Raw genomic sequence first — 12,170 nt, 5'->3', positions numbered from 1 at the left:
GTGAAAACATCCTTCTAGCGTCAACCTCTGCACATACATCATTCTGCACAGTGAACTGTAGAAACAAGAGGACAAACATGATTTTGAGCACAGAGGAACCTTAATGATGTGTGTTAGATGACCACTGTATGGCCACAATGTCAATGTACTTTTCTTCAGTCCAGCCGTCCGTCAGGCATGTTTTCTTTCTTAATACACTCCTGCCAAGTCTTATAACCTTTTTTTACTGAAGTAATTACTTTATATTAGCTTTTATCTTTCTTGCTTAATGTTCATTCTGTTTATTCTGAAAGCCAAACAGAAGCAGAAACAGGTATGTTTGCCATTGTGCCTTTTCCCGTGTATCACTTTACAGCCTCAATTATACTGCCACACTTAATGCATTTCATTGCATTTTTAAAGCTCTGCGCACCTAGTTATCATTCTTTTGAGTGTGTTAGCAAAGTGTGTCAATACAGTAAATTCACTTCAACTTGTTGTATATTTTTCCACCTCCAAACCCATTCTGTGCTTGTGGCCTGTGCAGACCGAACATGTTCCTCCGTATGATGTGGTCCCTTCTATGCGGCCAGTGGTGCTGGTGGGCCCCTCACTGAAAGGCTACGAGGTGAGACAACCATTTATACTGCTTTTCAGTTAGTATAGTTTGGTTCTGCTTATTCAAGTCGTGCCTTGTGTTTGGAGTAATTACCTGGATGTGGTCAGATATGGAGCATATTCTGAAATTATTTAACCAGTTAATCAATTAGTCCAGTGGTTCCCAACCTTTACCGGCGACCCCTGAATGACATACTTTATGGAGTTTATGTAAAACGAGTGATTTGGATTAATTTTGAGCAGAATATTTCCTGTGAACAATATTTATACAATACTCTTTCATATTTTTTGAATTTTAATTCAGTGTTTTCTTCTCATTGTTCTATTAACTCTTTGGTTGTTTGTACTTGTCTAATGCTGGACAGGGCTGTTTATCAGAGAGAGAAGGCTCTGTGAATATAGTTTGTGTTCAGGTCTTCAAAGTTTGTGTTATAATAATAATAATTTAAAATAACAATTTCATTTAGTTTTCTTTGCAGAAATAAATGATGGCCAACTGTGTATATTTTTTATTTTGTTTGTTGTAAACATTTGATACAGTAATAATATAAGTTAGATGTTTTTAAATCCTACACGTAAAAAAGAATACACTTAAAGTATGATTACCAAATATCTGGTACTTATACCTTCTGACATATGAGTATTTTCTTACTGGTGAACCACTTCATACCACTAAACATTTTCTGTTTTTAGCAGTGGTGGACTGGTGGCTGTTTGAGGGGCAGAGGAGGAAAAAATAAAAAGGGTACGAGAGCGCAGAAAGTTCTTACGCATTTATTGTAAAACAGCTTAGTCAGGTTTAGGATGACTTTACCACATTTTGTCCAAAGGACCGACACCCTAGAGGGAACTTTATCATGTTTTATAGGGGCATCCAAGATGGTAGCCTGCATGCTAGCGTTTTATCATGACTGTAGGGATAGCAGTGCCAATCTGTCTGCAACATTGGTTCAGACTGAAATATCTATTGAATGGATTGCCATGAAATTTTATACACACATTTATGGTGCCAAGAGGATAAAACTTTGGTGACCCCCTGACATTTTCTCTAGTGCCACCAAATCTACATGATGGATTGGCACATTTTGTACAGATGTATCCTGCTGGATTTGGTGATCCTAACTTTTCCTTTAGTGCCACTATGAAGTTGACATTTATGCTTTTGAGTGGAATGTCTTGATAACTATTGCGCTGAAAACTGGTCCTCAAGTTGAAATGTAATAATTTTGGTGATCCCATAAAAGACTTTTGTAGCGCCATCATCAGGTCAAAATTTTGTAATACCTTAAAAACTAAAGACATCCCTATCAGCCTCAACTGTTCGTTTTGTTTAGAGCTAATTATCAAACGTTAGCATGAGAAAACCCTAATCTAATTGTATCTAATAATACATTATACCTAGACAAATAAGTATCTCTTTATGCTGTATTAATTAGTATTTATATGAGTATTATTTTATACAAAGATTTGATTAATCAAAAAGCTCAGTCTATGGTCTTTTCTTTTCTGGACTGCCATTGTTTGCTACAGTTTAATCTGGACTGTATTTTCTGGTCCTGCATGGACTTGCCTGGTTTGATTTAAAGGGATTCACTCTCGCCTCCATTATCCCATTAACACTGATACTAAACACCACAGTCACATCCTGATGAAATTATAGCCACACAACAGGAATCTTAGATCCATTTTGTAGTAATACAGAACTGCATGTGTGTCCCTTTTATTTTAGCTACTGTTTGTGATATTCCTTCATACTAAACTGTCTTTAACACACATATGTAATGAGATGTATGAAAACACACTGCAGTTAAACTCGATTAATCGTAGACTATGTCGATTCTGAATGAAGCTGCTGAAATGTGAGGCGTGTAATTGAACAGAATGTCTCTGTGCTTCAACATTTTCTTTCTGCCTTGCTCTCTCTTCTGTGATGCGCAGGCTGTGTGCCAAGCCGTTTGTTTTGTGTGTGTGTGAAATATTTATGCATCGCTCTGGTGATGTGCTTTGGGGATGCTCCAGTGGTGAACGCCAGCCTGTCTCCTTCTCTCTTCCCCTCTCATTCTCTTTCTCCCTGCTTTGTCTCACTTCTACATATTATGTTCGGTTGCTCACCATCGTTCTGTGACGTTGCCTTCCCTCTTTCCCTCCCGCTGTTTCTCTATCTCTCTGTTACACTGTGGAGGAGCAACACCACTGTGCGCTCCATCCCCTGTCCCAAAGGCCATCCATTTTTCAGCACTGTTTGAAAATAGACTGCTTCACTTCACCCACAGTGCACATGGAAACATACGCAAAGCAAACACATATCATCCTTAAAGATCCCCACAACACATGTTTGAAGACATAAACTCTGCTTGGGATGATAATTGAATTTATTATGGTTTTTACACCAAAAAGTTCACATTACCTGATTAATCTACAACTACTCCTTCTCCTTCAAAATCCAGAATCCAGGAATTTACAAATACGGTTCATTTCAATAGTTTACTGTAACTAATCACAATTAGCTCATGACTAGCTCCAGACTAGTTGCGACAAAATCATTACGTCATTCTGCACAGTCAAGCTCAAATAGTGAGGTAACAATAATTGCAAATTTTGAGTGGGAGGGACTTTAATGGTGCTCATTTCTATCTGTGCTGACCGCCTTTTCTGGTGATAACACTATCTTCTTTCTTGAGGAATGTCCTGTTTTAAAAATGAAGTGATATTATACTTATATGTATTTTCGGTTCTACTATATTGTGTTAAATGTGAATGTGCCAAATTATGTTCTCTTGTGAATGTGTGTTGATTATTATATGCTGCCATTTTGGCCAGGTCAGTCTTGTAAAATAGATAATAACTCACAATGATTCGTTCTGTCTAACACTCAACAGTCAACACTGTACTTTAAGTCCCCCTATTCAGTATTCATAAGCATTAATTATTAATGTATTTGTCAAAGACTATAACTCCTCCCATGAGGCTGATAAACAGATGAATGACAATATAGTAAAACACAGGTGTAGAAATACAAAATATTTCTGCATAGGACAAGATATAATTGTTCTTTTGACTTGAACTAAAGTGTTACCTAAACAAAAGTGGGTAAAAAATATAAGTACTGTAAATATGTGTGTGTGCAAAGGTGTATATTTCTTGATACTAGTCTCTCCTAACTTCTCTCCACTGTTTCTTCCTCCTATCTGTCGCCTAGGTAACAGACATGATGCAGAAAGCCTTGTTTGACTTCCTAAAGCACAGATTTGACGGCAGGTGGGTATACGGCTGCCTGTGTTGCTCTCTACAGCTGCAGCTCAGTGTACAGTAGCACTGTGACCGAGCTCCAGAGCTGTTCGTGGGATTCTGCCTATCACGTTTCATGGTCGATAGGACACATGATGATAATGATTTATTTTTAGCTGCAAGAGAGTACAAGTTCATCTCATCCTATGAAATGGAACAGTTGTGGATGTGATGTGATAAGACGCTTCTTCTGTAGGATCTCTATTACACGGGTGACTGCTGATCTGTCACTGGCGAAGCGCTCGGTGCTGAACAAGAAGGCCATAATGGAGAGATCCAACACACGCTCCAGTCTGGGTGAGTGACTGAGAAAGCTGTCTTTGATGTTTGTTTATTTTTTTCTTTTTGCTAAATAAAGATAATACCTGCTAAGAATAAATGCCTCTTCTTCCTTTAATGTCAGGTCTGTACTAAGTGATCTGATAAATGTGTCAACTCCCTGTCTTTCTTTGGTTTGTTGACAGCTGAGGTCCAGAGTGAGATAGAGAGGATCTTTGAGCTGGCCAAGTCTCTTCAGCTGGTTGTCCTGGATGCAGACACCATCAACCACCCAGCACAGCTCCTCAAAACTTCTCTGGCTCCCATCATCGTCTACGTCAAAGTGTCCTCGCCTAAAGTAGAGCACAACCCGCATAAACATCACAATTCATCCAAGACTAGCGTTTTGTATTCATTGATTGTTATTAAAATTAGAGTGAAAGTGATAGTGGAATAATTTATGACTTGTTGACAGAGAATTATTCAGCAACTATTTTGTGAATGGATCAAGTAAGAATTTGAGGATTTGCTGCTTTTCTCTGTTGAATATCACTGTAAACTAATATCTTTGAGTTTTAGACTCTTGGTCAGACAAGACAAGACATTTAAAGAAGAATTTTTTGGACATTTCATAGATTTAATGTTGAATTGACAAAAAAGATAATTAATTAGTTGCAGTCCTAATTACAATGATTCACAGAATATGTTGCTTAAACAAATGACAACTCATAATGATTTAGTTTTGCACTCACATGCTAAAATGGGCTTCTCTAAATAAAAGGAGTTCGAAAGAATAAAATCAGATTTCAGATGATATGGTACAAAGCGTTTGCTTTATGTGACTAAATAAAAGACGAAAACAATGAGGACAATTATTAAATGGGAACTATGCATTTGACAACCTTCATTTGTGGGTTTTTCTTTTTTGACTTTTTACTCTCTTTGTCTCTCCTTGTCATCTCCCAGGTTCTTCAGAGGCTAATCAAATCTCGGGGGAAGTCGCAAAGCAAACACCTCAACGTCCAGATGATGGCAGGAGACAAGCTAGCTCAGTGTCCACCTGTATGTCTGCCTGAAACTCAGAAGTATAATGCTCAGGGAAGGGTTTGAGTTGAAAATCATGCAGTGGTCTTTGGTGTAGCTTTTCTTTCTCATCTGTCATTTTCCTATCTTTGGCTCATTAGGAGATGTTTGATGTCATCCTGGATGAGAATCAGCTGGAAGATGCGTGTGAACACCTTGCGGAGTACCTGGAAATTTACTGGCGTGCTACGCATCTCCCCTGTTCTGCCCCTGTTAACCCCTTATTGGACCAAAGTGTGATCACCCCACCCTCAGCTAACTCCAGCCAACAAGTAAGATAAACACACAACAGATGTTTGAGTTATTAACAGTTTGGCTGCATTATTAATTACAACCTTTCCACCTCCTGTGTCCATTCACTAGTTTTCTGAGACTCAAGAGTTGATAGAATGATTACTACCACAGACATAGGTGAGAGGAAATATCTCTTTCTTACTTCATCATATTTAGTCTTTGGTTATTTTGCTATTGGTTTCTTGTACTGGTTCTTTTTTCTCTCCTTAATATGCCCCATGCTTTCCTGCAGGTGCAGCCTGCTGTCAGCTGGGGTCAGGCTGGAGGTCATAGAGCACAGGGACCAGGGCGCCACCAGGGGGCAGCAGCAGCCCTCATCTCTCCAAAGCCAGCCACCACCTTCTCTGGCCACACCTGGGGCGAAGAAGAGAACAAAGAGCAGAAGCCCTATGAGAGAAGGAGCAGGAGGCTGGTGAGCTGGAGGAAGAGGAGAAGCAAAAACAGGGAGAGGAGCAGGAAGAGGAGGAAGATCTGACCAGAGGAGCGTCCACCTCACTGCTGCCCCCTCGGCAAGAGCTCCCTGTTCCCACCGCCACACGACAACTCAGGGCCGCTTTCTACAGCTGCACACCTACTGGTAACAAAAACCAGTACAGCAGTGCAGTCACTGCACGGCACCCTATCTCCCTCCCACCCTGACCTTGTTCCCAACTCCCTGCTTTCACACTGGAGGTCACATCCCCCACCTGGTGAAGCTGAACTAGCCCATGTGTGGTCAGACACCCAGAAGTGGCTGTCCCAGACACAGATAGGCTAATTCAGCTCCCATTGTAGACAAACTGCACACCTGTGAAGTCAGAGTATGTTAGCGTACAGTACTGTAGCATAGCAACGCAATCAGTATAACACAAAATATAAACACGAATAGCTTCCCATTGTAGGGTTCCCAGGGTTTTCTTCTGATAAACCGGGCTTCCCCCTCTGGCCAAAGAGTGCAGAGAGTGACAGTAAACAAGTTCTGTATGTCTTCCATCTCCACAGCTCTCGATGAGCTGTCATTCCAGTTTAGCCAAATGTTTCCTCAAAGGCACAGTTGTTCCTTTATCACTTGCTTTCTCTTCTTGTTTATCTACTAGCCTTTTTTAAATGATCCTTTCCCATTTATTTTTTTACACTAACTATCTATACTATTATGTATAATTCATATATTGGCCCTCAGTATAGCTGATCATATACCTGTACACAACAGTGATGCAAAACAAGCAAACAAGCACAGGCTTGCACAGTCTATATGCATTTTTTGTCACAGCTGTGAATGTATAAATGCTGGTCGGTTAGCTTAGGAAAGATTATTATTTATTTATTAACAACTGTGGTTTGTTTGCAAATGGTCGGTGGCCAATCCCAAAACTAAAATGAAAATGCAATTGAATATTAACCAAAAACTGTGGTTGTTGATCTCACTTATAGTTCTCTGAGAGAAAAAGGCTCTTCCAACAAATGACAGACAAACGCAATACAAATCATTAACTCACATTTTAAATTTTCTTCAAATGTAATTCTAAATAATGACATTTAATAATTTCAACTAATGATACTGGATGTCTGATGTCACAGTAGTATGCATTTTTTATCCCAAAGAAATTTTAATTCTTCTTTCTGACACAATTCGATCCACCCAGAAACATGTAGCATAACCAGATATCAGACATTTAACAAGTGTAGGTTACAGATGCATTGTTCCCAACTCAGGCTGATAACTGAAGCTTGGACTGCAACAGTGACTCTGTCCTTTTACTCTTATAACCAGATGTTGTACATTATGATGAATAAATGATCATTTCTATTGGCTGTTTCTTTGTGCAAAAGAAAAAAAAACAAAAGGGTAAATTGGTGAGAGACAAACACAAGATGACTTGATCTATACATATAAAACACCTTGTTGATTAAATTTTCTGTATGATTTCCAAAGAGAATAGTTGTATAGATTATATACACAATGAACTGTTTACTGAGCATGTGTGCTGAATGTAATTCCTGGTGATATTAGCACTAAACTCTCCACAAACTACACAAACAGGATCATATCTGCATTTTATTTTACGACATTAGTGGTATCATTTAAATGTCACACTTCACTGCTACTCAGTGGCATAATTGTAACTGAAGTAGTGGGTGGCCTATATCTTTTGATGATTGGTTGAGTTTAGACATCAATGGAGCCTCAGAATTAAGTTGCTCAGTGAATAAGAAGTAGCAATGCTGCATATGTTTGCACCCACCCTCCACTACATCACTGTGCTACAACACTGATCAGCCCTGATCTCCCAAATCAACAGATTGCAAAGGGTTACTTCCTAGTAAACCCACTCATTTTTTTTCATTATCTTTTAGCATAAACAGCTAAAATCAGCATGTGTACTGCAGGCTTATAAGTACATGGAGGGTGACCTCTGGTGGCATATTTATGTCACTCTCATACCCACCACAGCTTATTTCTCTGCCCATTGCAAACAAACTGGAAGATATACATTAAATATACATATATAGAACTTCCAGTCATAAGACTAGTTAAATGTCTTTGCTGCAAATACCAAAAGCTTCATCCAAACTTTGCATAGCCACCAGTAGTCTCTTTTGTGTTCAGTTAATCATCTATTGCCTCCATTTTATGTCTTACAGTATTCACAAAAATGAATGCATCTCAATAAGCACTGCAATTCTTACATCAATGCATCTGCTTTTACCATATACAACTATAGAATTCAGCTTACATATCACACATGTAAATAACCTAATGTATGTGCATGACATATTGTATTGCTGTTTCATCAGAAGGGCTTTTTGGGACCATCCTCACATGAGCCATTCACTCTTCAGAATAAATTAACATGACCTACATAACCAGTCACACGTATACATCAAGGCTTAATTGTACATACTGTATATTCAATATGCAGATACTATAATTATTACTATTATTACTATTATCAAATTGCACAGAAGAAACAAATGCTGACAGAAAGTAGAAGGGTTTTAGTACACAGTACACAATTCTATATTAAATGCCTCAGAAAGCATGTGTTTATATGTATTTTCCTCTCTTTTTAGAATGATGCACTGCAGTTATTTAGGACCACCGTAAAGTTTGCTATCACTGACTCCCACATTCATTTCTGAAGGACCAGGTTTGAGATACATGACTTCTACTTGATGAAACACAGAGAGCACACTATCTTCGATAAAAAAACTAAACAATATATATATATTTATCAGCTCCTTCTATTTGCTTAATTTTATTGCAGGAGATTTCTACAAAAATTGAATTATTCTTTGGACCTCCAAAGCACAATTTTTTACTATTATCATTTCCTATTGCGTTTCACTTGCCTAAATTCTGTATGCAATACAAAGTCTAGCATTGACGAGACACTAGCTGAGACTATCAAGATATCTCCTCAGTTATGATGGGGTATAATTGCACTACTATCATTTATATGTCTGCTTTACGATGCAATAAATGCACTAAACGTTCTGCTGTACCCACCTCCAATACTGAATAAGTTGTCTGGTCTAATGATGATGTCAACATTTCACGTGGTTTCTGACAAGTCGATAAGATAAATGATATCCAACAGTGTCTGATGAGGATGTGTACAGGGTGCATCTTTTGTCTATAGCACATTTGAAAGAGGGGGTGAATAAAACACAACAACATTTAAGTAACATTTCTTTGTGTGGTGTTTTTATTTCTTTGCTGTGATTCATAATATCACCAACAGAGGGCGGAAGTGGCATATCTGTATCTTCAGGTTGTAAGCAGAAATATTATACAGTGATGGTTATGTTTCTCTTTATAACAGCTTTTTAAAGGGCCAGTTCGCCCTAATTACAAAAGAGAAAATATATTTTCTCACTTAGAATGCCGCTAGTTTTCACTGGAACTACTTTCTAACAAAAAAGACTGCACAATGATTCAGGATTGTGGAGTTTTTGGAGTAACAGGGACACCATTTCTGGAAAGACATGTTGTTGAATATTTGGTAATTATTTTTGTTTCAAGCTGTATTTGTACCAGATGTTTAACCCTTTAAGTGTGTGCTGGAAACTGGGTTTATACACTATATGGTGTGTACTTTTGTTCTGGTGCTGTATAGTTTGGTTTTAGTGTCAACTGCTAAATCTCAAAACATTTAAGACAGTAGTGTTTCCATCTTTGTGGCGGTAGTTTAGAGTCATGTCCTGTTTCAACATGACAGTTGCAAAAAGCCAGGTGACCTTTAAAAGCGAATGAGCCTCATCATCGAGGGATCCTCAGTGTTGGCTGGTCTTGATTATTTGACTGGTGCATGCTGTATTCTCCTTGGACGGACATACAGCCACAGTCTGAAGTGTGTGAGTGCTGTGTGGTGTCTGTAAAGCTTAGTTAAGTGTGTTAACTTTATTTTAATTTAAATGAAATTACCCACATAACAGGGTCAAAGTTTAATTTTTGTGGAGGGAACGATGGTCTCCTGCTTCTAATATCTCAGAGGTCTCCTGTGATATGGTTTTCAAAGTTCAACCTGTGTTTAATCTGCTGTGTTGCAGGAAAGTAGTGATAGTAACAAAAATTTGCTAATCTATTTGGTTATTAAATGTAAATTATTTCAATATATTGGTTTTTCACTTGTATTTTATTTGTTAAAATGCGAACTGTCTAAATGCTATCTAATTATTCAATGTAGATTTAGAAGAGAAAAATGATAAAAATTGACTTTTATATTTGATGTAGAAGTCTTATGTAAGTACTCTTATGTATGTTCACTTTAATAAAGTTGGTTGAACTCTTTTTTCGACTTGGCTTAATTAATAAGTCTTACATCTACTGTATATTATTAAGGGTTAGGGTTCATTAAACTCACAAAGAGTGGATGGAAAATGTTGCCTCAATGTTTTTACATTGTAACAGTCTTTACAGTGAATGTTTGGTGTGGAAGAACCTTGACGGGGCTGCACAGAGTCCTGACCTTTACCCCATCCAGCACCTTTTGGATAAACTGGAACGCGACTCTGAACCAGACAGTTCCCAGGCTCACTCTCTTGTGATTGAATGGGAGCAAATCCCTGCAACAGGTTATAAAATCTTATAGCATATCAAAGCCCATGGGTTTGTAACGTGATATTTAACAGTAACGTGGGTGTAATTTTTGGAGTGTCCCCATACTTTTGGTCACAGCAAAGCTAAGCTGGCATTTTGTATTGGCTCTGCACATCAGTATCTTGGACAACACATCTCTTCACATTAAAATTGCACAAAGAGAAGTCATATGATCATCATTTGCCATCTGTCCCATGCTTGTAATGCCACATTGCATCAATTGGTAGTCTGATATCACTTCCATCTTTAGAAGATCTAACATGTCCTCCCAGTCATAAGCTCATAAAAAGTGTAAATTGCTGTTTCATATGTATGTCTAGATTATCAGGTGTGAAAGTCATGCTAGAAATCTCGGGTTACAACACCATCTGCTGATGAGTTTGTGGCAGAAAAATAAGGAAGTCTCCCAGTTCTTTGTGAGAAAGATAGTGACTCAGCTTTTGTCTGTTTTCCTGAGGCCGTGTGCAGACTGCTGTCATTGTGTTGATGATAATTACCAACACTGTCACCAAATATATCGAGGTGTGATGGTTTAAGGTGTCAATGCTTTATCCTGCCAGTAGTCAGCCTCCCCCGCTGTTTCCTCCTCAGCCTCGTCCTTCTCATCCTCTAGTATCAGCCATATTGGATGGTGTTATTTTATGCCTGATGATTATTCACAGCCACCTGTCTCTCTCTGTCCCATCAGAGGAACTCTGTGGTGGTTACACAGGCATTCTTGTATGCGATGCAGTTAGTTTCGAAGGGTTAGAGAGAATTCATAGTCTGCAACTTTTCTTCTGAGCTGTTTCTGTTTTCTTGTATGCACCATTATTATATAGCTTATAGTTTTATTCTCTACCAATCAGCCCAAAAATCTGGGCCTGGTACACATAGTGTGCATCTTCTGTCACGCTTGTACGAGGAATAACCAATGAAGCGTTTATAATACCAATAATAGAAAAATTAATGCATTAACAATAGCTGCAAAAGTGAATTAGTTTCCAACAAGCCCAGTTTGTTGCTTTATAGAAATTGCATATTAAAACTTTACATAAAATGAACTGAAATTGAAGGCGATGCTGCTTCATTTATCAGCATGCTAACTATTACAATGTTTACTAGCTTGCCATGTTACATACCAATACACACCATAGAAGTGCACTTGGTCAAATGTCATTGTTGATGTAAATGAAATGCAGCAGCGATAAAATCCATTTTCTCCCCGGCATGCAGACACAACCCCTACAATCAGAGCTGTATATGATGACAACAAGACATATTGGGCTGTAAAACACAGACAGATTCCAGCATGGGGGATGAATAATATGGGCTGTTTGTGAACAAAGGCAAATTGCTTTGACCCACTGGGGCATAAACTGCAAGAGCTCTGATTGGCAACAGTAAGTAAATTAGCCAGTATGCTGCCAGACACAGGGGAAGGCAGCTACTTGACTTTTATCTTTTAATTCTCCTTTTCCTAACAATGAGGTGCTGTTTCCATACAGTAATAACCTTCAGGGTGTGAAAGTCAGTGCTTGTGTGTCCCCAGGGGTTTGACCAGCATAAGTGAGAGGAAAGACCTCTGACT

At 38.5% G+C, this 12,170-nt stretch overlaps 1 protein-coding gene across 1 annotated transcript in view; it reads left to right on the top strand.

Moving 5' to 3' along the window:
* Positions 1-7,344, top strand: part of cacnb3b (calcium channel, voltage-dependent, beta 3b) — a 12,258-nt gene extending 4,914 nt beyond the window's left edge. The window contains 9 exon segments of the mRNA XM_035656953.1: positions 286-313; positions 527-607; positions 3,797-3,855; positions 4,082-4,182; positions 4,350-4,501; positions 5,110-5,205; positions 5,328-5,498; positions 5,891-5,912; positions 5,915-7,344. Coding sequence (XP_035512846.1) covers positions 286-313; positions 527-607; positions 3,797-3,855; positions 4,082-4,182; positions 4,350-4,501; positions 5,110-5,205; positions 5,328-5,498; positions 5,891-5,912; positions 5,915-6,159 — 955 coding nt within the window. The 3' untranslated portion in view covers positions 6,160-7,344.
* The last annotated feature ends 4,826 nt before the right edge of the window (positions 7,345-12,170 follow it).

The sequence above is a fragment of the Morone saxatilis genome, unplaced genomic scaffold (genome assembly GCF_004916995.1).
Source record: "Morone saxatilis isolate NCDOM2014 unplaced genomic scaffold, NCSU_SB_2.0 Contig15, whole genome shotgun sequence".
Taxonomy (NCBI): Eukaryota; Metazoa; Chordata; class Actinopteri; family Moronidae; genus Morone; species Morone saxatilis.
The sequence above is the reverse complement of the archived record's forward strand: the minus strand, read 5'-3'. Positions and strand labels throughout refer to the sequence as shown.